General features: G+C 41.5%; 2 protein-coding genes across 3 annotated transcripts in view; both read left to right on the top strand.

The window, feature by feature from the left end:
• Window positions 1-1,195: 1,195 nt before the first annotated feature.
• LOC311139285 (gasdermin-E-like) lies at window positions 1,196-16,207 on the top strand (the record flags this gene model as incomplete). Its single annotated transcript, XM_084174171.1, has 9 exons — window positions 1,196-1,442; window positions 1,651-1,855; window positions 2,229-2,403; window positions 10,772-10,892; window positions 11,060-11,185; window positions 11,711-11,838; window positions 13,378-13,549; window positions 13,658-13,731; window positions 15,965-16,207. The coding sequence occupies exons 1-9, from the start codon at window positions 1,220-1,222 to the stop codon at window positions 16,205-16,207; spliced, it is 1,467 nt and encodes a 488-aa protein (XP_084030297.1). The 5' UTR covers window positions 1,196-1,219.
• Window positions 16,208-17,251: 1,044 nt separating this feature from the next.
• The window catches only part of LOC311139723 (gasdermin-E-like), a 28,496-nt gene continuing 19,839 nt past the window's right edge, over window positions 17,252-25,908 (top strand). The window contains exons 1-2 of one of the 2 annotated variants that reach the window (XM_084174649.1): window positions 17,252-17,327; window positions 17,941-18,205. In XM_084174649.1, coding sequence (XP_084030775.1) covers window positions 17,965-18,205 — 241 coding nt within the window. In that variant the 5' untranslated portion in view covers window positions 17,252-17,327; window positions 17,941-17,964. Of the gene's footprint in view, window positions 17,328-17,523; window positions 17,633-17,940; window positions 18,206-25,908 lie in introns of those variants that run through there. The other variant, XM_084174648.1, reaches the window with a different exon arrangement.

Genomic DNA, 25,908 nt, shown 5'->3' with positions numbered 1-25,908 from the left:
AGCAAGACAATGATCCAAAACACACAATGATCCAAAACAACAAATTGGAAGTTTTGGAATAGCCTAGTCAAAGTCCAGACCTAATCCCAATTGAGATGTTGTGGCAGGACATGAAAGGAGAAGTTCATACTTGAAAACCCACACGTCACTGAGTTAAAGCAGTTCTGCATGGAAGAGTGGGCCAAAATTCAGCGACGTGAGAGACTGATCAACAACTACAGGAAGCATTTGGTTGGAGTCATTGCAGCTAAAGGTGGCACAACCAGTTATTGAGTGTAAGGGGGCAATTACTTTTTCACACAGGGGAATTGGGTGTAGCATAACTTTGTTTATGACATAAATATGTAATTGTTGTGTTATTTGTTCACTTATGTTCCCTTTATCTAATATTAGGTTTTGGTTGAAGATCTGATAACATTCAGTATCACAAATATGCAAAAGTAGAGAAAATTAGAAAGGGGGAAAATACTTTTTCATAGCACTGTAAGAACTACTCCCCAACACTGCTTCACTGCCATGAGGATGGCAACACTTAACGAAGCTAAACCACATTATGCTTCCCTGTAACTTGGCATGTACCAAAGACATAACAATGGATGACAGCCTGCTCTTAAACACAAAACAATACAGGCATGTTGCTCATTGAGTTCTGCCTGCTTCGCGTGAAGTTATTTTCTCATGAAATAAAACAGAAGTGAAGAGCAGGTGTGGAAGAGGAATGTTTCCCAAGGAGTTAAGATAGAGACTCCTCCTTCTACTATGTAATGAACTCTTAGCTAATGCATTTTAGACATACTAGTATCTCATTCTTAAGAGCATATCTGTACAACCTGTCAGAGTCATAAGGACCCAGAGGAAGAATTGGTGAGAAACAGGTATTGAAGCTCTTACAGATTGTTGAAATAAAAACAATTTAGGAAAATATACAGCATGCTTTGGATAGTCTTGAATGATACACAACCAACATTTTGGTGTATTTCCTGTTTGCTACTCTGATCTGATAAACTATTTTTCACTGGAAAGTGAACCTTCCAAAAAGATTGTGTTTGCATTATTGAGTAACTTGCAAACTTTCACGTGTGTGAAATGTATTTACAATGCTCTTCAGAAGCTGTTGTATTGATTGAGTGTTCATGTGTTAATCCTAGTTTTGTTTATTAAATTTCTTTCTCATTTGTGTCTGCTGCAGCCAGAAACACGATCCACAACCATCTCTCAGATGTTTTCCAAAGCCACAAAAGCCTTCGTGAAGGACACAGATCATGATGGACGCCTTATCCCTGTGTCCAGTCTGAACGACACAGACAAACTGAATCTCCGATCACTCATTGTCAAGACCAGGCCCAGATGCTTCTGGCAGGAACCCAAAAACCAGTCCCCTGGCTTTACCCTCAGTGATGTCCTGAAGCCAAGAGAGCCTGGAGACTCACCTTTAAGCCCAAGTAAGCACCAGAGCAGCCCATTAGTGAAGAATAACTATGGGTTGTTGTTCTAAAATATCTGACCATTGATTTTCATTATTTATCCTACTCTTGTCTTTCTGAATAGATTATGAAAATGATCGGGTTGTGGATGTAGCTGTTATATATATATATGTGTTGTGGTATAATAGCATAGAAGAGTCCTTTCTAATGTTGAATGTTCCTTCAGCTGTCAAGGAGTGTGACTTTGTGTACTACACTGGGACATTTGGTGACAAGAAAGAAATGAACGCAGACGGAAACGTGCAGGCAAAGGTGGCTGGTTTCAAATTTACCGTGGGAGGGAAATGGTTCACCAAACAGAAGCTGTCCCTTGGCAGCCTGAACAAAGAGAAGGTTGATGTGAAGGAGTTATATAACTACTCAAAAGACAGGTGAGTTACCCTATACTGGACGTATGTTCAATACAGTCATATACAGTCATAATACATCATACAGTTCACCTTCCCAAGGAGTCAATTTTTAGACCCAAGACCAGCGGGCAACAATGGTTGCAATGACATCAGACAAGTATCTTTTATGTAAAAATGACATTTTCTGGTTGAAGTACTTTCAGATAACAAATAAATGGAACTGTACTGGTTTAACAACTTCCTTAAAGTTAAACTACATCCTCACTGTTTTCACTACCAGTTTACCTTAAAGGGACAATCTGTGATTGGTACATCAATTTTTTTACTTTTAAAGTAGCTTTCCAGTGTTTCCAGATTTCTATGAAATCTGACCTATAATGGGCCCCTCCTGCAGAGTTCTGGACATGTCACATCCTGTGATCAAGCAGACCCGTGTGAATCCCAGGGCAGTGTTAGGCGTCTTGACGGAGAGGATTATGACGTCACTACCTTGCCCAGTCACAACCAAAGTCCGGAAGCGCGGCAATGTAGGAGCCAACATGAGCGCCTGTGTGGCCCTGAGCGGGAAGGTAGGAGGAAAGATTAACAAGCATGAATTATATTTGCATTGTCGTATCGGGTGAATGGTGGCAATTATTGCTGTCAACAAAGAGTCCGCTTATGCTGCACAATGATTAGAGGCTTTTATTAATATCACAAGGTTACAGCATAAGTTACAGACCCGCGGTGTCTGGAGAACGGCGTCCCAGATTGCAATGGCCGTTCTGTCTCTCTTTCGTTTAGCCCCTACTTATAAACAATGCAAAAAGATGGGCTCCCTCTTCTGGCCAATCACCAGTCTCCCCTGTCTACAACACACTTCCTGTCTGTTGTATGTGACGTTACACTAAAACATTCCCTCTTGATACTAAAATCAACATTCTTTCAGTTCCACTTAAAAACATTTAACAACGTCATAATCTCAATACACGACATATCCCCCCTTCGAGACGAACAGTCTCGAAAACAAACAGAATAGGATTATGACAAGTAACAATTTATCTTATTGAGTATCTTTAACATTAAACCAAAAACATTCTTCTCTAGAGTGTAAATACCTTTCTATGAAATAACTGTTTATGAAGTGTGAATACATTACTATGAAATATGAACAAATCTCTATGGAGTGTAAGAGCGAAAAACTGTCCGGCAGCCATCTTTTCAGATATCCATCCATCAATCAAGACAGTAAAATTCTCTCACGGTCCCTCTGCCCCAGGCAACCACCTAGATACTCCAAATAAACTCATAAACCATGTAAATGCATTTGAAACTATGATGCAATTAAATACACATGTAAGCCCCTGCAAACAAAATCCTATCCAAAAAATATCCACTCTAAGGCTGGTCAACCCATTGGACCCTAAAGTGGACCTCTCCCTGCCTAAACTCCCTGTCCCTAAGCATTCACGAAATAAACAAAAACATCTAAGATCCTCACATGTATTCAATAACATCAAACATCATTCTACAAAAATTAATACCTAAGAATATGACACAATTATGTATTACACATGCAAATATGTCTATATTTCATTGCAGACACTGGAATGTAGTCCACTACACTTCATCTCCCCGTAGTCTCCTCTTCCAATGGATTGTTGATGATGGAATCGGCCACACCCTCCTTGTTTCATCTCCTCCAGTCATATTGTCCCTTCATATTGTCCTTGTTTGAGTATTTCAATCTCCATATGTTCCCCAAATGCTTCTGGAAGAAAAGGAAAAACCAAACAGTATCTTTTGCAAAACAACACTTTCAAATTAAACATCAATATCAACTAAGAATATAAAAATGATATATAAATGATGTATGAATCACATAAATGATAGAATAATGAACTAGGATAATTATTCATTCATACACTTCCCCCCTGTGATTCATAAAATCATACCAAAATCACCCCAATATTGAATTTTTTTTGGGGGAAAAATGATCAAAACATCAAAAATGATATTTATCCATTCAGTTCCACTTGTCCATCTTCATCCAGATCAGGAACAGTCAACACCGGCATCTGAGTGTTGTCTCCAGGCATCACTCTCCAACCTATCTCAATATCATAGCTTTCTCAAAGGTCAGTAACAAATTACAAACATCACACAGTGTTATCAAAGCTGCCATTAAATGTAACCCATCACTGCCCCTACTGGCCTACCTGATCTTGCAACCAAGTCTTCTCAGATCTCCCAAACGCATCCCTTATATTCTTCAACGCGTCTATAACACTCGTGATAATATCTGAACTATCTGGACTCAAAGTATACCTAATATTATCAATATGATCTTCCCAAATGTTACACCATACCATGGAAAAAGTCCCCCCTTCTCCCTTAGATTTATCCTTCAATGATAGGCTTGAAGACTATGACATGTAGCCATGTCTCTTTTCATCCAATTTCAAATATAGCTTCAGATTTCTGTGTCCGGTGCTACCCCTCTTATAATGGTAAAAACCTCATATGGAAGCTTCAACGTTGACATGTAACAACATCCTGTCTATCCATAGGGTAAGAATATATATGCTTTATCACCACAAACCCTCCAAATATCTCTAAAATTCCCCATAGTCACATTGTCAGGCAAAAGCTAATCTTTTACCATCAAAGTCCTGCTCTTCTTACTACCTGGTACATAAAAAGTAACATATTTCTCATTACTACCCTTAAGGTCATGCATACCCAAAGTTATCATATAACATCACAATCTGATATTCCCATAAACATACCCCTTACCTCATATGTTTTATTAGAACAAAAACAACTTTTAGCCCTCAATGGTTACACCTCAAATGCTTCAGGGTTTGCTGTTACCTGATTTTCCTTCCCATCTAACAAATGCACCCAAGTTAATTCACTTAACCCAATACCACCTAACCCTAGGCTTAAACAAATGTTTTGACAATGACATTATTTTATCTGTTACTGATTGTTGTTGCTGATACAACAGTCATGACAAAGCATAAGATTGACACATACTTGATAGAGGCCGAGCGACCGTCTCTAACATGTTTGGTGCTGGAATTCTCACCAGACATGGACCCTCAAGATTCCTCACTGATTTTACAGAATGAGCTGCTGGAACCTGCCCATCTATCTCTAATTTTCACAACAGAAGAATCAAACCACTCCCTTTAGTTTCTCTCTCCCCTAACGAGCGGTACTGATCAGATACCTCTCCTTGTCTGTCATTAAAATCAAAGACCTCATCCTGTACCTCCATGATGAATCTATATTCTCTCTACTACTATCTGTTCTCCTATTTTAACCCTATTCGTCTTGCTACCCCCTTTAATTTCAGAAAAGTTGTTGTCGGTGTCATACTTCCTACATTTGCTATTGCCATCGTATCATTAATCCCTTCCAAAGTTACCATTAAAGTAGTTGATTTAGTTGATGTATTAACCTTAATTACTTCTAGTGCCAAAGTTACCAATATCCTATGTGTATTATTTACTGTTGGAGTGACTACTGTAACATATTCTTCCTGACCTCCTTTGATTAGGTGCAACAGCTTCTACTCCTGGTCCTGATAACAATACTTATTCTCCATAATTATCTCTCCATGTGGGAGGAACGTCCCCATCCTAACCCTAATAAGTATTTTTCCCCCTAAAATTGGTGCTGGAGCTATTGGTTCCCTTATAATCAAATGCGATATATTTATGGCTTTAATAACTATCAATGTTGAAAGAGTTAAATTGCTTCTCACTGTTGTTATAATAGACTGAAGTGTTAATGTCCTTAGTTACTTCATCCATTTTCCAAAGATTTGAAGTCTTTGCTTGTACTTCCATCTATCACCACTAGTGTCACTTTTTCCCAACTCTCAGTCCTACCTCTCAAACTTTTGATTATAAAAATGCACCTATAATTACCTTGATCTCCCTACTCTAAAGTGTCCTTCACCACTGTTCTCTCTCTTACTACTAACTTTGAAACTTAGCTTACTGTCTTAGAGTTCCTTCAACCTAGTTCTCCTAACTTATTTTAATCTAATCTTTTCTCCTAACCTTTAAAAACCTTTTCCACTGATTTATTCACAAAATCCCTTTACCACCAATTTTTAGGATATGTGATTGGGAAAGTCCCCCTGCTTCTGACTTCTTTACACGCAGACTTGGCAAACGACTAAACACCTTTTAGCCTAGCCTGAAATCTCTTAGTGTAAGAATGTAACCCAGAATAACAGTCACCCCTTTTAACTTTATTTTTCAGACAGATTGTCTAATAGGCAGTCTAATAGATTATCATCCTTCCTATGATATGATCTTTTTAAGCCAATATGATTCCCAAAAACCCTACTTTTTAAAATCTTCTACCAGACAGCCGTTTAGTGTACATCTTATTGTACAATTCAATTTACACCATGCATCTCTTCCCAACAATGCAATAGGTATATGCTCTAATATTAGTATCTTAAGAGTAATTAACTGTTTTACTACCTCAAATCCCTATCCTAATTAGTTAATTATACATAGTGAGATGTTTAACCTCTTTAGGCTGAACACAGATAAGTTTTTACACTATTCACTATCACTTCTCATAGTCCTCTGGTTTTACTTCAATTGTTAGCTATTTTCTCTTCTTCTCTAATCGGTGCTATCAGCTGACACCCCCCTTCGTATCTTCTAGGCACTAACAGGTGATCTCGACTGCCCCTGTATCTTCCTTAAAAATGTTCTCTGTTGTTTCCTCCTGACTTGTTGCACTCACAGGTAAAGTAACCAATCTGTCCACAATTATAACAGTCTTCTGAAAGTTGCTGGAAGTGTAGCTGAAATCTTCCTCCTCCTTCTAAGCCTTCTCGTCCTCTTCCTCTCCAATTCTGTGTCTGTCCAGAAACTGGCTGTGGATATGGAACACCTGGTACCCCCCTTGGCTGGTACAATTGCATTTGATATTGTTCAGTTGAAGCTGTAACAGTGATTGTTGATTTGGTTCACTCTGATTCTTCATAACCAAAGCTTCTCTTCTCCACCAGTTGTATGATTGAGTTTTCTCAGAGTTTCTTCGTCCTGTTCTTTGTTGTTGACATATCAGGATTCTTCAACAGCTTATATTCTAAGTTCTGTCCTCAAAATATCATCTTCCATCATCTTCTTACTTTTCTTCTGTGATCGTCGTTTCTGCTTGTCCTCCATCTATTATTCGTCTTCATCTCTGATGCAACAATCACCCTCCTGGATGATCACCGGAAGCTGAGGATAAACATCCCCAAGCTCTACTTCCTTCTCGTAAGGTGGGTGTCTTTTTGCTGAATCCGTATGTGAGAAAGGTGTACTAACTTCTGCCATTAGTTTCTCCTGTCACCTTCTCTATACCTCTGTTTATCTTATCGCTGGAATCTTTTATCAGTTTTTGTTTGAGAATGAAGGGCAACATTTGTTTCATTTGCCGGATAACCTAGCAATACTCTAGTTAAAGGGTTACTATTTTGTACTATATCAATCGGTGTAATTACTTTTATAGCCTTGATGTCGTTTTTCCCCATTGTAACAACCCTTTTATATTCCTTTATCGTGAATTATTTTATTTTAGACTATATAGCCTATGGCTTCCCCCCTCTAATTATTAATATAAACCTAACAACTCCAAAAAAAAAAAAAAAAAAATTCAATTAAAAATCAGGAATAATTAAAACCAATTTGTATTCCTATATCCTATGTCACCAATTTATCAATTAGTGTTGGCTATCTTACCACAACCCATCAAATGCAAGTAGTCAACTTCAGAGCAATCCCAAAAACAAAGCCTGTAACCCCTTGCTCTATAAGCACCTAATTATCTTAAATTTACAGAATAATGTCAGTCCTTGATTCCCAACACATCTGTAATTAACCCAAGTGATGCACATAGCCTCCAAAATGCAATTTTTAATGAAATAGTATTTGCCAAGCCTATGTGAAATTGTCATAACATCAAATATTTTGTAACCAGACCAGTCTCAAACCCTTTTTTGACTTGATCCTCTGCCGCGTCACGTGATGTCACATCAGCACTTCCTGTATCTCCTCTCTCCTCTCGCTTATCGTTCCTCTCATATGACAAAAGAACAGAGACACAGGAAAAGATTTTAGTAAGATTTCACTGAGTTATTTCAAGCATATTCAATATTCCCCCACTCATATTCGCTCTAAGACTTAATTTAATTCATTACGTATTTTATTTTAATCCGTCATTTAACTCAGGACTAAATATATCGCTCAAAAACATTTTTAGTTTATTTTAATCCGTCATTTAATTTAATTCATTACGTCAACATATACCTAATTTATAAATTCACTACATCTCAACAAATAGTTTCATGTTCAAACACCAGCCGCTTTAAAACTATAAGATTCGTGTTAAAATCTCTCTTTGTCTGTGTGTTTCTCTGTCTCCCTGCAGCCCCCAACAGAAATATGACCCATTAGCAAAAACGTGTTGTAGTTTAGTACCGTAAACCAAAACGTGTCCTAATCTCGTGCCATAAACTACAACTCCCACGTTTTGTAGTGTAGTGTCATAAAATTAAACGCATGCGCAAATGCATTCAATGATACGATTCCCAAACACTAGACCGATAGCATTACGCTACAGCTTCACTATTTTATACCTTATACTCACACAATTACACATAACAGAGCTCACATTTGCGTAGAACTCTGAATTCCACCCACATACAAACAAATGTAGAGGGCAATGGCCCTCTAAGGACACGTTAGCATGTAGCACGCAACACAATTAGCATTTAGCATTAGCCGCTATGTATAATGTGGCATGACCCACACTCCAGCATTTAGCATTAACATTAGCCTTAGCCTTTAGCTAACTGCGGCCTACCACACAAACAAACATCCTGCACTGCCCTTATTCCTTTTAACATATTTCCCTACCATTTGTGCTACCGTGGATTAATGACCATTTCACCGAGAAATTAGACCCAATCAAACCCCCGTCGGACGAAAGTCGAACCATAATCACAATCAGATAAACCCCATCAAACCGAGTTTTTAAAACCCACTGACTGCACATTCTATCGTGCAAGCGGATTTGTCGACCCATCATTTTCTAAATGGCCCCCCCGGGGTCTTAAGCGGTACAGTGCCCTAATGAATGCGCATATCTGTTTTAATTGTACACCTTCAATACTTAATTCCTACCGTTTTATGCTCTAAACTTCCAATTACCTGCCGTTTACCCATGGAATATATTATAACAGACTCTAGTCGACCGCAATAACGCCACACGAGGCACGGTCGTATGGTACATCTCTCCAGTGTACACAAGCAGGATCCAATCTAACAAGCTCCAAAGCGGTAAGAAAAACTCACCCTTGTCTGGCCATGGCTTCAAAGCGAGTTAGCCTGGCGGCTGAATGAAACAACGGGGAGATGCAGACCAGCCCCACGTTGGGCGCCATTTGTCGTATCGGGTGAATGGTGGCAATTATTGCTGTCAACAAAGAGTCCGCTTATGCTGCACAATGATTAGAGGCTTTTATTAATATCACAAGGTTACAGCATAAGTTACAGACCCGCGGTGTCTGGAGAACGGCGTCCCAGATTGCAATGGCCGTTCTGTCTCTCTTTCGTTTAGCCCCTACTTATAAACAATGCAAAAAGATGGGCTCCCTCTTCTGGCCAATCACCAGTCTCCCCTGTCTACAACACACTTCCTGTCTGTTGTATGTGACGTTACACTAAAACATTCCCTCTTGATACTAAAATCAACATTCTTTCAGTTCCACTTAAAAACATTTAACAACGTCATAATCTCAATACACGACAGCATCAATCTTCATATATTACTGGTAACTCAGATGTAGATTATCTCTGTTGTAAAATAGATTTTTAATCTCAATAATCTCACTTTATGATAGCTAGGCCTACATAAATAAAGTAATTGTCAAGACCATATTGACAGATCACAGATGTCTGTTCAGTAGTGGTAATACTCACAGATGTCTATTCAGTAGTGGTAATACTCACAGATGTCTGTTCAGTATTGGTAATAGTCACTGATGTCTGTTCAGTAGTGGTAATAGTCACAGATGTCTGTTCAGTAGTGCTAATAGTCACAGATGTCTGTTCAGTAGTGCTAATAGTCACAGATGTATGTTCAGTAGTGCTAATAGTCACAGATGTCTGTTCAGTAGTGCTAATAGTCACAGATGTCTGTACAGTAGTGCTAATAGTCACAGATGTCTGTTCAGTAGTGCTAATAGTCACAGATGTCTGTTCAGTAGTGGTAATAGTCACAGATGTCTGTTTAGTAGTGGTAATACTGTATCTTGCTCTAGTCAGAATTATGTAGCTTGGTTGTTCCATGAAAATAGTGCTTTGATATTGAAAGTAGAAATGTAAGATCAACCCTGTTACTTGAACTGAACTGTCGTTTTAATATGGTGAAACTATTCCTTTTTAAATATTTTTTTCAAAATAAATAATCTAATAGTCAAATCATAGTGTAAAAACTGGTGAGCTGGTTCTACTCTTTTAGGCAATTTTTTTGGTGTTTTGTGGCGGAAAATTGAGTGGTTCGACACACGCCATTGATAGACATGCTAGAACAGTTTTAACATTTTTTTTTAAATTGTGAAGCTTGCTTTCAATTGCCACTCCCTGCAAACAACAAGCTTCCATTCCCCTGTCACAAGGGTAACCCTGGTTACGGTCAACCTTCCTTACTTTATTTGGCACTTAATAGGCACTTACTATAGTCATAAAAAAAACGTTATTTCTTGAGATGGGAATTGGTGGAATGACCCAGCACTAGTTACCACATCATTTCCTGTTTTTGTCATTAGATCCACTTCCTGAAAATGAAATGGTGTAGTAGAGGTGACTGTCTGGGTTAGAATCTGGGTCGTCTGTGCACCAAACGTCTCTGACTGATTTGACATTTTCTCCACAGGCCTCTATGAAGCAGAGCGGCAGTACTCAGACAGATAGTGATGTGTCACTGGTTATTCCTGCAAATACTGTCATGGCCTACAGTCTGATTGACCTCTACGTCAAATGCAATGGACAGTTTGGTGAGGAAGTGTATGGTTAATCAAGTACAATGTCCCAGGTATAGCTGCATGGTTAAGTACCATGGTAAAGTACACCGCCAGCTTCTATGTTCCTCAGTGTATTTAGTACAGCCACTGTATCTGTCTGTGTGTGACTGGTTATGGCTGTTGTCTGCTCTTGTCCACAGAGCTGTGCCTCATTCACAAAAATGGGGGCTTTGAAATGGATAAGTCAAATTATGAGTTTGAAGAGGATGGAATTATGGACCTGGGAGGCGACTTTGATGTCAACAGCCCCCTAAATCTGAAGAAAGGTAATAATGCCAATGGAGGCTAATGTCTCCTGTCTAGTGGTCAACATGCAGTCTACTGAATGGATCATCTGGTCAACATGTAATGTAGTCTACTGAATGGAACGTTTGGTCAACATGTAATATAGTCTACTGAATGGAACGTTTGGTCAACATGTAATGTAGTCTACTGAATGGAACGTCTGGTCAACATGTAATGTAGTCTACTGAATGGAACGTTTGGTCAACATGTAATGTAGTCTACTGAATGGAACATTTGGTCAACATGTAATGTAGTCTACTGAATGGAACGTTTGGTCAACATGTAATGTAGTCTACTGAATGGAACGTCTGGTCAACATGTAGTCTACTGAATGGAACGTTTGGTCAACATGTAATGTAGTCTACTGAATGGAATGTTCAACATTTCTCTTTGATTAGTAATTACAAAGTTACCACACTTTTGAACTATATAACAATTAATTGATTTCTTGCATGAAAATACCACACTTTGACTAAATGGTCTCTATGTTGTTTGTGTGTTGACAGAACTGGAGAAACTGAGTGGTCATTTCCAGCTGCTGTCAGCCCTGCCAGCAGCCACACGTTCCTCTCTGCTCCAGCTCCTCAAGACAACCATGGAGGATGGAGAGGCAGTCAGTGTGCTGGAGAGTGTGGTGAGTGGGACGTACAGAAACACGGGCCAAACAAACACACACACACACACACACAACTAATGGCAGGAATGAATATATCAACCAGAATATCTGTAACACACTCTCTGTCTTAAATATACTCTCTCTCTCTCAATTCAATTCAATTTCAATTTAATGGGCTTTATTGGCATGGGAAACATATGTTTACATTGTCAAAGCAAGTGAAATAGATAATAAACAAAGGTGAAATAAACAATAAAAAATGAACAGTAAACATTACGCTCACAAAAGTTCAAAAATAATAAAGACATTTCAAATGTCATATTATGTCTATATACAGTGTTGTAATGATGTTCAAATAGTTAAAGTACAAAAGGGAAAATAAATAAACATAAATATGGTGTTTGTTCTTCACTGGTTGCCCTTTTCTTGTGGCAACAGGTCACAAATCTTGCTGCTGTGATTGCACACTGTGGTATTTCACCCAATAGATATGGGACTTTATTCAAATTGGATTTGTTTTCGAATTCTTTGTTGGTCTGTGTAATCTGAGGGAAGAATGTGTCTCTAATTTGGTCATACATTTGGCAGGAGTTTAGGAAGTGCAGCTCAGTTTCTATCTCATTTTGTGTGCAGTGTGAACATAGCCTGTCTTCTCTTGAGAGCCAGGTCTGCCTTCGGCTGCCTTTCTCAATAGCAAGGCAATGCTCACTGAGTCTGTACACAGTCAAAGCTTTCCTTAGTTTTGTGTCAGTCACAGTGGTTAGATACTCTGCCACTGTGTACTCTCTGTTTAGGGCCAAATAGCATTCTAGTCTTTTTGTTAATTCTTTCCATTGTGTCAAGTAATTATCTTTTTGTTTTCTCATGATTTGGTTGGGTCTAATTATGTTGCTGTTGCTGTCCTGGGGCTTTGTGGGGTCTGTTTGTGTTTGTGAACAGAGCCCCAGGACCAGCTTACTTAGGGGACTCTTCTCCAGGTTCATCTCTCTGTAGGTGATGGCTTTGTTATGGAAGGTTTGGGAATCGCTTCCTTTTAGGTGGTTGAATTTAACGGCTCTTTTCTGGATTTTGATAATTAGCGGGTATCAGCATGATATTTTTCCAGAATTCTGCATGCAGAGTCTCAGTTTGTCCCATTTTGTGAATTCTTGGTTGGTGAGGTGGACCTCAGACCTCAAAACCATAAAGGGCAATGGGTTCTATAACTGATTCAAGAGTTTTTAGCCAGATCCTAATTGGTATGTCGAATTTTATGTTCCTTTTGATGGCATAGAAGGCCCTTCTTGCCTTGTCTCTTCTTGCCCTTCTCTCTCTCTCTCTCTCTCTCTCTCTCTCTCTCTCTCTCTCTCTCTCTCTCTCTCTCTCTCTCTCTCTCTCTCTCTCTCTCTCTCTCTCTCTCTCTCTCTCTCTCTCTCTCTCTCTCTCTCTCTCTCTCTCTCTCTCTCTCTCTCTCTCTCTGTCTCTCCCCTCTCTCTCTCTCTCGCTCTCTCTCCCCTCTCTCTCTCATCTCTCTCTCTCTCTCTCTCTCTCTCTCTCTCTCTCTCACTCTGGTCACAGCTAGATCAGACGTGTGATGGTGAGACTCCTGACCTGGGTGATCTGGAAGAGTCTGAGAGGGAGACAGTCCAGGCCATACTGGATCTTGTAGACCAATGTGTTGGGAAGGATGAGGACGAGTTCAGATCCTCACTTCTCACTGCCATCCACCTCATTGTCAGTGCCATGGACGGTGAGATAGAGAGCAGTTTCCACAGGATTCTGTGTTATTATTTGATCAGTTACTGGGAAACTAGGTTCACTACTGTGGTTTTATATGTGTGCATATTTATTTCTACAGGAATGACAGATGAGGGTCTCTCTGTGTTGGGATCATGTTGCAGTCCTCCAGTCTTACAGGCCCTGCAGATCCTGGTGAGTTCACACCTGCTTGATTGAGCCTCCAATCCTGTATGGACGGGACTTCATTTTTCTACATTTTTGTTTATGTAAATGTCTTTGGGTATATCTTCCCATTCTAAATAAACTAATATTTCTACCATTATGATAACATTGTGCCACCAGTAGCAGTAGTAACACCGATGATAGTAACCAGTGGTGATTTTTAACAAAAATATTGGTGGGGCAAACTCAATGAAAAAAGTGAATATGAATCGATACATTACTACACTACACTAACCATAGAATGCACCATCATGAATAATTACCACTCCCAGAAATGAGTTTAGAGCCACACACACAAACGTTCTAACATATGGGTTATGATCAGTGTATAGGCTACTTTCCCATATCTTTGGCTCTCATCACAACCGGCCGTGATTGGAAGTCCCATAGGGTGGCGCACAATTGGCCCAGCGTCGTCCGGGTTTGGCCGGTGTAGGCCGTCATTGTAAATAAGAATTTGTTCTTAACTGACTTGCCTAGTTAAATAAAGGTAAAATAAAAAAATAAATAAATTTTAAAAAATTGCACAGAGACCACGGTAGTCCGGCATACTTTTAAAGAGTAAAGATGATTTTACTTCAGAATCAATCTCAGCATTGGTCTGCAATATTGCTAATCATTGTTAGAGTATTGGGACACAGACAAACACCATTCTGAGTGTAGTTGCATCTGCCTGTTAACAAGATGCTCCGGTTATGAATAAAGCAACAAAGTTTATAAAGCTACTCCCTCGCTTCAACCATTGCATAGAAACAGTTCCATGGGTTATTACATTCTGACATCAATCATTAACAACACGTTGTAGCTAGCTACCTGTTAGCCACCACAAGTTCTATCCAAACCACTCATATTGAATTATTTTCTAACTTGCTTTATTTTAATGGAGGCCTGTTCATTGGCTGATGAGCACCAATATGTCTTATCTCTACATTTACTTTATTACGCAAAGTTTGAACATGATTTGCTAGGAGATAGTTGACATGATTCATGAAGACTTTTCAGCTAGCTAGCTAGAAGACGATAAACAACTATGAAATTGACACATCAGTCCAATCAAAGCTACCGGAGATAAGACGTCGATTTATCTGTGGCAAATGACATCAAGCCTTCTTGGGCGGGCACTACTAATGAATCTCTATGGCAGCACCCAAGTGGGCAACCGCTGCCTGAGTCTTCCAGTACATGCTGTTGCACTGTCCCAATGAATTCACTCACCCATCTGAACCTTTGAGAATGTGCCAATCACGTGCAGCCAATTGTGCGCAACCAGAGAAGATCAATGAGGGCTTTCCCCTGGCTGGCCTCTCCACAACAGATCACTGAATGAGGCTGAAACAGCTGCATTAGGGAGCTGTCTTACTCAAAGTGACCAAAATAACAATACAACCGGGAAGCGAGCACGTATGCTTAATTAGCTCAAGCAAATCAAATGTGTTTGCTTACTGATATAATATCATGTTGTGACATGAACGAAAGCCAGAATTACATGCAAAACACCGCCATCTCCTGGATAGTTGTGGGGCTGCCCTAAATGACGTGTCGCCACTGACAGTAACACCAATGACACATTTAAGTAATTTAGGATTTTCTTAAATGGAGGCCACCCATCTCAAATCTAAGGTCATTTAACCTTTAGTAAATTATTAAGTAAATTACTTTTTAAAGAGATTTGATTCATCATTTTGCTCAGGGTGTAATTTCCCTTCATTTAAATTGAGTTACACCAATGACACTTTTTATTTAAACACACCAAATGATCAATGGAATCATTATATATTTATGACGTACTAAAATGGTGTGATTAGCAAATAATTGTTTTTAATATAGGCCCCTACCCTAATAACAGTTTGCCACTGGAAGGAATGCTCAAGGTCCTTGTATATCTTTGTAATTAGTGATTTACAAGGCGGTAACACTAATGATATTAAATACGTTTATATTATAGCATTCAAATAATAGACATCTCTAAATCCCCAAAACATGTCACTACAACTCTACTCATCACTACTGGGACAAGCCAATTTGCTTTCCCTAAGTACTTTAAACGATGCATAAAAATAAAGTTTTGCAGTATAAAGGACTAATTGTCATTTAAAGTGTTTTTCATTGTGGCAAAGTCGAAGGATGCAAATGCCAACTTAATTCAAGAATGACCCAGAAAAGAAAGCATATAAATGTTATTCCTTTGCTGCTTGTCCTCCAGGTGCAGCATGTGGCAGCAGGGGGTGGGGAGACCCTCTCTCTGAGAGATGCAGGTCTGGCTGTTCTGACTGAGGAGGAGGTGTTTGGGAGGACAGAGAGTCTCTTTGGTCACTCTAAAGTTACACTGAAGAGAGAGGAGGTCACACTGAGAACAGAGATGAAGGACCAGCCTGGATACCTTCCTCTTGTCATGAGTATCACTGTGAAAGGCCTGGCCTTTTTAGTGCAAGCTGAGAGAGAGTGAGTGAGTGAGCTAGAAAATCATGTTTGAACTAATATACTCACGATTCCATTCCATGTGTTACTCTTGCACTAGTTGAGCTAAAGAACTAGTGAACAACAATGTATGTATCCTTGTAATGCTTTCAGTAAAGTTCAACAAACAATTACAGATGTCCCGGCCTCCATTCTTCTAAACATAAGATAATATATCATAAAGGCACACTGGTGGGAGGAGGGTGGGGGGGGGTCCTACATTTAGAGCATTGTCTAGTGACCCACATGACAAGAACAGAAACAGAATCCTGTTAAAAATACTGTTCACCAGAATCACATCTCCAAAAAAATCCTAAACATTTCTGTGAAGACTGTTATTGTACTGTACAGTCATTTGAAAGTGTAAACTTTCTCACATTACCGTGCTACCAGGTGCAAAAACCATACTTATTAAAACAAAGATGAACTCCAGTACCCTGGTAATCTTGATGCCTAGAATACAAGTGTGATGTTTTTCTTCTTTTTAATAACTCAAAGATAACATCCCCAATGCTCAACATGTGGAGTCAGTATGATGGTCCATTCCTGTGATGTCGCCGAGATTCACAGTGTTTGAACAACAGACATTTTGTCATCAGAATACTACAGTATGTTATTACTGCAAGGCTCCTGTGATTTGTTCAAACTGAAACTAAAACGGACCCTTGAACTGTTATTGCAGTCTGGAACTGATAACCATCTGTTAGTGTTTGACTCTCCTACAGGACAGTGATGAGGTATGTGGATGTGACTTTTTGACCCTGTAGTAAAAGTTAGGCCCCGTACACACTCAGGTTGTACAACTGATTCACCACACATTGGACACATGATACAGTAGGCTACTACTGTAGTTCATCTACACAAAAATATTTCACACAACCATTTTTGCAATGTCTCCACAACACTGTTTGTGTAGAAACACTCTGTTGTATCATAACAGTTTTACCAAATGCGTTGTGCATTAGTTATATAACTTCAGTGTGAACAGGGCCTTAAAGAGAACATTCCCCATTGCACAAGCTGTGCGCTTCGGTAGCCTGAAGAAACTGAAAGATGATGTGGATAAGTTACTGAGCTATTACACGTATGAACAGGAGCATTATTCTCTGGTAAACTGATGACAACACTTATCAAACCGGAATATACTTCCTAGTAAATTGGCATGTAGTCTGCTTTTCATTGAGTTCTGCCTGCTTCTAGTAAAGTTACAGTATTTTCTCATGAAATAAAACACAAGTGAAGAGCAGGAATGCAAGAGTGGAAGAGGAACGTTTCCCAAGAAGGGGTTAAGATAGAGACTCCTCCTACTACTATGTAATGAACTCTTAGCTAATGCATTTCAGACATACTAGTATCTCATTCTTAACATATCTCCAAGTCATAAGGACCCAGAGGAAGAAGCAGTGCGAACCTGGTAATGAAGGTCTTGCAGTGTTGCTATGAGAAAAATATACAGCATGCTTAGGATAGTCTTGAATGACCAACATTTTTGACTGAAATGATTTCCTGTCTTGTCAAAAGCAATGCTACGCTGTTCTGATCAACTCTTTTCCCAGGGAAAGTGAACCTTTCAAAGATTGTGTTTGCATTATTGAGTGTCTTGCCAACTTTCATGTGTGTGTGAAATGTATTTAGAATGCTCTTCAGAAGCTGTTGTATTGATTGAGTGTTCATGTGTTCATCCTAGTTTTGTTTCTTTGATGTCTTTGTCATCTGCTGTAGTCCGAAACACGATCCACAACCATCATGATTTCCAACGCCGTAAAATCCATGCTGAAGGAAGTAGATTATAACGGTAGCCTGATCCCTGTGTCCAGTCTGAACGACAGCTCCGGTAAACTGAATCTCCTCTCACTCATTGTGAAGACCAGGCCCAGATTGGGATGCTTCTGGCAGGAACCGAAATACCAGTCCAGAGGCTTTACCCTGAGTGATGTGCTGAAGCCTGGAAAGCTTGAAGAACCTAAAGACAAACCTTTTAACCCAGGTAAACACTGCAGCCCCTCCAGCAGGGTTGCCAGGTCTAGCTAAAATGTACCTAAATAAATCTGTTTTGCGTTTGTGCATAACTATAGATAAATCTGCCAGGAGAGTTTGAGTGATGAAAGTTGAATCGAGGATCTCAAACACTTGGACTAACTTTTAAAAAATGAATGTTAGACTATTTTCTGGCAATTGTGCCATTATTTTGTGCCAGATGTTAAGACTACAAACAGTTATAAATGGCCCATTTGCGAGATTGACTTTCATTAGGTATAGGCATAGGCTACAGACTAAAATATGGATTTATGATTGTGATTCAACTTTGCCATGGTTTGATTGATAGATGCAGGTAGCCTATAGCCCCTGATAGGCCTACATCTTATTTCAGATAGTCTACAGTAGCGTAGGCAAGATGTAGACAAGATGTAAACTGAACGATTTAGGAGTTTGTGTTACGCTATGGTTAAACCCAGCACTCAGAGAAACAAAACATGACTAAGGGAGTGGAAGAAACAAAAATTATTTTAATAAAAGTTCAATTTGTCTTAGTCCAAAAACAACTGAAGAAAAGGAACAGAGTGGGCTAGTCGGCTCCGGAGGAAGGAGAGGCTGAGGCAGGCAGGCAGGCAGGCAGGCAGGTTGGGGGGTATGTCTGAATGCTCTAGTAAGAACAACGATCTGGCGCCGGTGGAGAGCCATGCCCAGGAATTAGTAGTGCAGGTTGATGAGAGAATAGGATGCAGCTGCGTAGGCAGGAATCACTGGAAACAACCCGCAGCTGCACAGGAGAGGCAGATCCTGAGCACGCCCCCCGATCCACTCCAGACACACACCGGCAGACGCACCAACATAATGGGGACAAACACACATACAGATACAACAGACAAAGAGGGGACAAAACCAGGAGGAAGGGAAACAGAAAAGGGAGAGACAAGCTGCCCACATAACAGTACCCCCCCCCCTCAATGGTCGCCACCTGGCGACCCACCAGGCCTGTCAGGGTTGTCGTGATGGAAGTCCGTGATCAGCTGAGGATCCAACACAAAACGCTTAGGGACCCAAGACCTCTCCTCTGGTCCATAACCTTCCCAATCGACTAGGTATTGGAGACCCCTACCCCGCCTCCGAGAGTCCAGGAGCCTACTGACGGTGTAGGCCGGATGGTCGTCAATGAGGCGAACAGGTGGAGGTGGATCTACCGGCGGACACAAAAGGCTGGAGGACACAGGTTTCAGTTGGGAGACGTGGAAAGTAGGGTGTATCTTCATGGCTGAAGGCAACTTCAAACGAACCGCAGCAGGGTTAACGATGGACTCCACCACAAACGGACCCAGGTACCGAGGAGACAGCTTGCGTGATTTGGTACGAAGAGGTACGTTCTTTGATGACAGCCAAACTTCTTGACCAGGATGAAACACAGGTGCGGGAGTCCTGCTCCTATCCGCTGTCGTCTTGTTCCTGTCGGTGGTCCGAAGCAACGCTTCCGAGCGTCGCTCTACACTCTCTGGCAGCGGCGGAGGTTCTCCTGAACCGAAGGAACAGCCAATTCCTTCTCCTGAGCAGGAAACAGAGGGGGTTGATAACCCATGGTTACCTCGAAGGGTGAAAGGCCGATGGCAGAGGTGGTGAGGGAGTTGTGGGCGTACTCTATCCAAGGCAGATGTTTGGCCCAGGATGATGGATGTTGAGCAGCCACACAACGAAGGGTTGCTTCGAGGTCTTGATTGGCTCTTTCTGTTTGACCGTTGGTCTGGGGATGAAACCCTGAGGACAGACTAACGGAAGCACCCAAAGCAGAACAGAAAACCTTCCAAACACGGGAAGTAAACTGTGGGCCTCTATCAGATACGATGTCCACAGGTATTCCATGGGGACGGAATACATGTTGAACTAGGAGGTCCGCTGTCTCACTGGCAGACGGTAATTTTGGTAATGCTATATAGTGAACAGATTTAGAGAATCTGTCCACAATGGTAAGTATAGTATCATTACCTTCAGACTTGGGTAGGCCGGTGACAAAATCCATGGCTATGTGGGACCAGGGACGGCTGGGAACTGGGAGGGGTAACAGCAGCCCCGAAGGGGACTGGTGGGAGGCTTTGCCCCGAGCACAGGTTGAACAGGCTGCCACAAAAGCCCGAACGTCAGTTTCCATTGAAGGCCACCAAAAATGTCTCTTAAGCAGCGTCAACGTGCGTCTCATCCCAGGGTGACCAGCAAAACGGGAGGTGTGAATCCACTGCAACACCTGAGACCGGACCGTCTCGGGAACAAAGAGTAGGTTGGGAGGTCCATCACCCGGTCCCGGGTCCGTGGCAAGTGCAGTCTTCACAAGAGACTCGATCTCCCACTGTACTGCCGCCACGACGCATGAGGAAGGTAGGATTGCCTCAGGCTCGCTGGTCTCCGAAGGGTCAGCAAACTGGCGGGACAAAGCATCTGGTTTAACATTTCTTGACCCCGGTCTGTATGTTAGAATAAAGTTAAACCTACTAAAAAACAGGGCCCATCTGGCTTGGCGTGAGTTGAGTCTCTTAGTGGCTTGGATGTAAGCCAAGTTTTTGTGGTCTGTCCAGACCACAAACGGCAGTTCAGCTCCATCCAGCCAGTGCCGCCATTCTTCCAGTGCTAGCTTGACCGCCAGCAGTTCCCGGTTTCCAACGTCGTAATTCCGTTCTGTGGGTGACAATTTCTTGGAGAAAAAAGCACAGGGGTGAAGCTTTTGGTCAGTGGGGGAGCGCTGGGAGAGGACTGCTCCCACACCTGAGTCAGACGCGTCCACCTCCACAATAAACTGCAGAGAGGTATTGGGGTGTATCAACACGGGGGAGGTGGAAAACAGTTCCTTCAAAACCCCTACCGCCTGCTCCGCCTCAGGGGACCACAGAAAAGGGACTTTTGGGGATGTGAGTCTAGTAAGGGGTGCCACCACTTTACTAAAACCCTTAATGAATCTACGGTAGAAGTTAGCAAAGCCCAAAAATCGTTGAAGTTGCTTACGGATGGTGGGTGTGGGCCATTCCGTCACTGCCCGGATCTTCTCGGGGTCCGCCTTCACCTGCCCGCTCTCAATGATGAAACCAAGGAACGATGTAGACTGTTTGTGGAACTCACACTTTTCTGCTTTGACGTACAGCTTATTCTCCAAGAGCCGTTGAAGGACTTGACGGACGTGTGACTCATGCTCCTCGGGTGACTTGGAAAAAACAAGAATATCATCCAGGTATACAAAGACAAAATGGTTCAAAAAATCCCATAATTCACCATGGCTTGGAATACAGCAGGGGCGTTTGAGAGCCCAAAGGGCATGACCAAATACTCAAAATGCCCCAGTGGAGTGTTGAAAGCGGTTTTCCACTCATCTCCATTTTCGGATTCTGACAAGGTGATAAGCGTTCCTGAGGTCGAGCTTGGAGAAAACTGTGGCGCCATGCAGAGGTTCAAAAGCTGAGTTGATGAGTGGAAGGGGATACTTGTTTTTAACAGTTATGTTGTTTAAACCCCTGAAATCGATACAGGGGCGTAACGACTTGTCTTTCTTTTCAACAAAAAAGAAACCTGCACCCAAAGGAGACGACGAGGGACGGATTATGCCCGAGGCCAGAGAATCACCAATATACTGCTCCATTGCCTCTCTTTCCGGTCGGGACAGATTGTATAAGCGACTAGAGGGCAAGGGAGCACCAGGAAGCAGTTCAATAGGGCAATCATAAGGCCTATGTGGTGGTAGAGACAGAGCCTTGTCCTTACTGAAAACCTCAGCTAAGTCATGGTATTCTTTGGGGACAGATGACAGATCGGGAGGAGCTGAGGGATGAGTAGGGTTACACTTAGTGGGGGGAACCGCTGACCTAAGGCACTCTGAATGGCAGTTAGTGCTCCAACTGAGAATGGTGTGACGTGTCCAATCAATTTGTGGGTTGTGAAGAGCCAACCAGGGGAAGCCAAGGATTAGGGGGGTAGCTGAGCCAGATATAACTCTTAACTGAATGCTTTCACAATGATTGCCAGAAATCACTAGGGAAACGGGGGTGGTTTGATGAGTTATCTCCGCGAGGAGGCTGTGACTCGAATGGGGGTAGGTAGTGGCTCCACGGGGATACGAGCTTGTGTAACGAACTGGTGGCTAATAAAGTTGTCTTCTGCACCTGAGTCTATGAAAGCTGAGAGTGGCAGGGAATGACTCTGGAAACGTAAGGATACAGGTACTTGTAATCGGGGAATGATGGGTTCAGGATCTAACTCTGAGCTCGCAAGTAGACCCACCGTTACGAGCGAGCCTTGTCTTTTGGTCGCTTAGGGCATGTAGCCAGAATGTGTGTGGCGTCTCCACAGTACAGGCACTCACCCGCCTGGAGGCGCCGTTGCCGCTCTGCCGTTTTTGTTTTGTCATTATGGGGTATTGTGTGTAGATTGATGAGGGAAAAAAACGATTTAATCCATTTTAGAATAAGGCTATAACGTAACAAAATTTGGAAAAAGTCAATGGGTCTGAATATTTGTATGTCGCTCTGGATAAGAGTGTCTGCTAAATTATGTAAATGTAAATGTAAATGAATACTTTCCGAATGTACTGTAGATGAAGTTATTTTTTTTTTTTAATACAGATTGACCAATGGTTTTTATATAAATAGTGAAGGGAATGGGTCCCAAAATCGACCCCTGTGGTGCACCTTTATGTATTTCAAGAAATTCAGACTTAATATACAGTGTGGTCCGAATTGATTGATACCCTTGATAAAGATTAGCAATAATGACTGTATAAAATAAATAATTCAAATACTGAGCTATATTGTAACCAAAAAAAAAGGGGGAAATTATATAATTTTATACTAATACAATTGCTCAGAGATTTTGTTTAACAAGTAATTTGAAAAAATCTTTAAAAAGTAGGGGTCAAAATTATTGACACCCCTAAAGATTCTTATAAATAAAGTAGTCAAAAGTTTAGTATTTGGTCCCATATTCCTAGTACGCAATGGCTACATCAAGCTTGTGACTCTAAAAACTTGTTAGATGCATTTGCAGTTCGTTTTGGTTGTGTTTCAGATTATTTTGTGTCCAATAGAAATGAATGGTAAATAATGTGTTGTGTCATTTTCGAGGCACTTTTATTAAAAATAAGAATAGAATATGTTTCTAAACACGTATACATTAATGTGGATGATACCATGATTATGGATAATCCTGAATGCATTGTGAATAATGATGAGTGAGAAATTTACAGAGGGTCAAAAATCATACCCCCAAGACATGCTAACCTCTCAAGTCTGTTCTCGAGACTACATATTGAGTGTACATTTGTACTCGGTCTTGATTCGGTCTCGGACAGTGAGGACTCATAATTTCTTCCCGAGACCAACGGTGTAAAGAGCTCATAATTATATATACACTCTTTCTTGAAACATTCATATCTTAACAGCCTTTATATCTATTATAGACATGTTTTTGCAGTGGCGAACCTATAGGCCTTCAGTGTGTGACAGGTTCGTGATTCTGAAAGAACATCAACCGTAATGCAAGCGCACTGATGTAGGAGAGTGCACTTTTTGTAAAACACAAAGGTCTAGTAGCGTAGTGGAGGGTATACGACTTATCAATGATGTAGTACAATAGAGAAATCATGCACAAAGTAGCCTACACAATCACAAAGCACGTGAAATGTATTCACATGCGCGCGCCCCACACAGGCTAGTTACAACTGAATATAATCTGCGGCTCTCAACTGGTGCATGGAGCAGCTTAAAGAAGAATGACATCGGTAGCCGGTAGGATAGGAAAGACGTTCCAACTGATGATATCTACCAGAAAATGCTAACTAAGGCAACAGTGGGTATGCAAACCAGTTATTCTTGAAAAAGGAGAAGCTAACAAATTAGCAACAACATCCTCTTTGATAACACCTGCTGCAGCCTCTGCAAACTAACTGACAACAAAAACTAGCTAGCTAGACCGTGGGAAAACTACTGCTCGCTATTGCGCAGTGACCTGTTGGCCTTCAAGAAGGCAGAAGTTTCCATACATTTTTGTAAAAACAGTCCCACTCATTAAGTCAAAATGTGATTAGTTGATTCCACTGTCACTCCAAAATGTTGCCCTAATACAGTTGAATGGCAGATGCCTTTATCTAGCTTCTGATGGCCTAGCCAATGGCTGACTTAGCTAGCTAGATTTATCTCCCCAGAGAGAGCAAAGAAAAATCCTGATTGGATCTATATGTCTATATGGAAACAGAGTCTATATGGAAACAGAGTCTATATGGAAACAGAGTCTATATGGAAACAGAGTCTATATAGAAACAGAGTCTAGATGGAAACAGAGTCTAGATGGAAACAGAGTCTAGATGGAAACAGAGTCTATATGGAAACAGAGTCTATATGGAAACTAATTTAAATGGAAACTAGTCTCTATGGAAACTACTCTATATGGAAACAGAGTCTATATGGAAACTAGTCTATATGGAAACAGAGTCTATATGGAAACAGAGTTTATATGGAAACTTGTCTATTTGGAAACACAGTCTATATGGAATCTAGTTTTTTGCATGGGTGGAGTTGGCTGGCAGCAGACTGGGTTGTGGGTGAAGCAGGCCAGGTGCTCGTGGCAGCAGACTTGGCACTGGAGGAAGCAGGTTGGACTGTAGTGGGAGCAGCCTGGATGGGGCTGGCAGCAGGTTGGACTGTAGTGGGAGCAGCCTGGATGGGGCTGGCAGCAGGTTGGACTGTAGTGGGAGCAGCCTGGATGGGGCTGGCAGCAGGTTGGACTGTAGTGGGAGAAGCCTGGATGGGGCTGGCAGCAGGTTGGACTGTAGTGGGAGCAGCCTGGATGGGGCTGGCAGCAGGTTGGACTGTAGTGGGAGCAGCCTGGATGGGGCTAGCAGCAGGTTGGACTGTACTGGGAGCAGCCTGGATGGTGTGGGGGATTTATTATTCTCATAATTGATGGGATGACTAACTTAGAAAGAATGCATTCTAGACTGTGCTAATGTAGGTTGTGTCACCTGGCAAGCTGTGATTGATGTGAAGAGCTGTTTTAGGGGGTAAGATAAGATAATAATTTGTGTCTCCAAATACTAGACTATACTGGTCCTTTGTGATCTGTGAACCATCCTTGGATGTAGGAATGGTGTCTAGGGGAGCTGGCTCTTCTCACCTTGATAGGTTGTTATGATAAACGTATGCCTGGCAACAGGGATGCGCCAAGGGACTGGGACTAGCCCGTGCGCCAACGGATTGGCTGAGTAAGTCTAAACCACGCTCAGCCTCTACTCTGATAGGCCCAGCAGAGAGCGGGAACTGAGAACTGTCAGAGTATTTGAAGAACAATCTAAAACAATGGATTAGTTCTCTGTCTGCCCTGCGAGGTATTTCAGGGAGCCCGTATACGAACCACCATACTTATCATACATACATTTTGCATATAATAAATTTAGCTTGGATTGAAGATCTCTTGATTCTTATTCCAATACCAGATTTGAATTACGCAATTTCTAACAATGGGGCTGGCAGCAGGTTGGACTGTAGTGGGAGCAGCCTGGATGGGGCTGGCAGCAGGTTGGACTGTAGTGGAAGCAGCCTGGATGGGGCTGGCAGCAGAGAAGTCAGCAGGGGTGGTGGTGAAGTCATCCAGAAGATTACCAACTGTGGGGTCCATTGCAGAGTCCTCAAAATTAGTCTCCTCCAAGTCAGTGTCCATGTCCTGTATGGC

This window comes from Coregonus lavaretus (assembly GCF_964263955.1).
Source record: "Coregonus lavaretus genome assembly, chromosome: 13".
Taxonomy (NCBI): domain Eukaryota; kingdom Metazoa; phylum Chordata; class Actinopteri; order Salmoniformes; family Salmonidae; genus Coregonus; species Coregonus lavaretus.
This window is presented reverse-complemented; position numbering and strand designations above follow the sequence as displayed.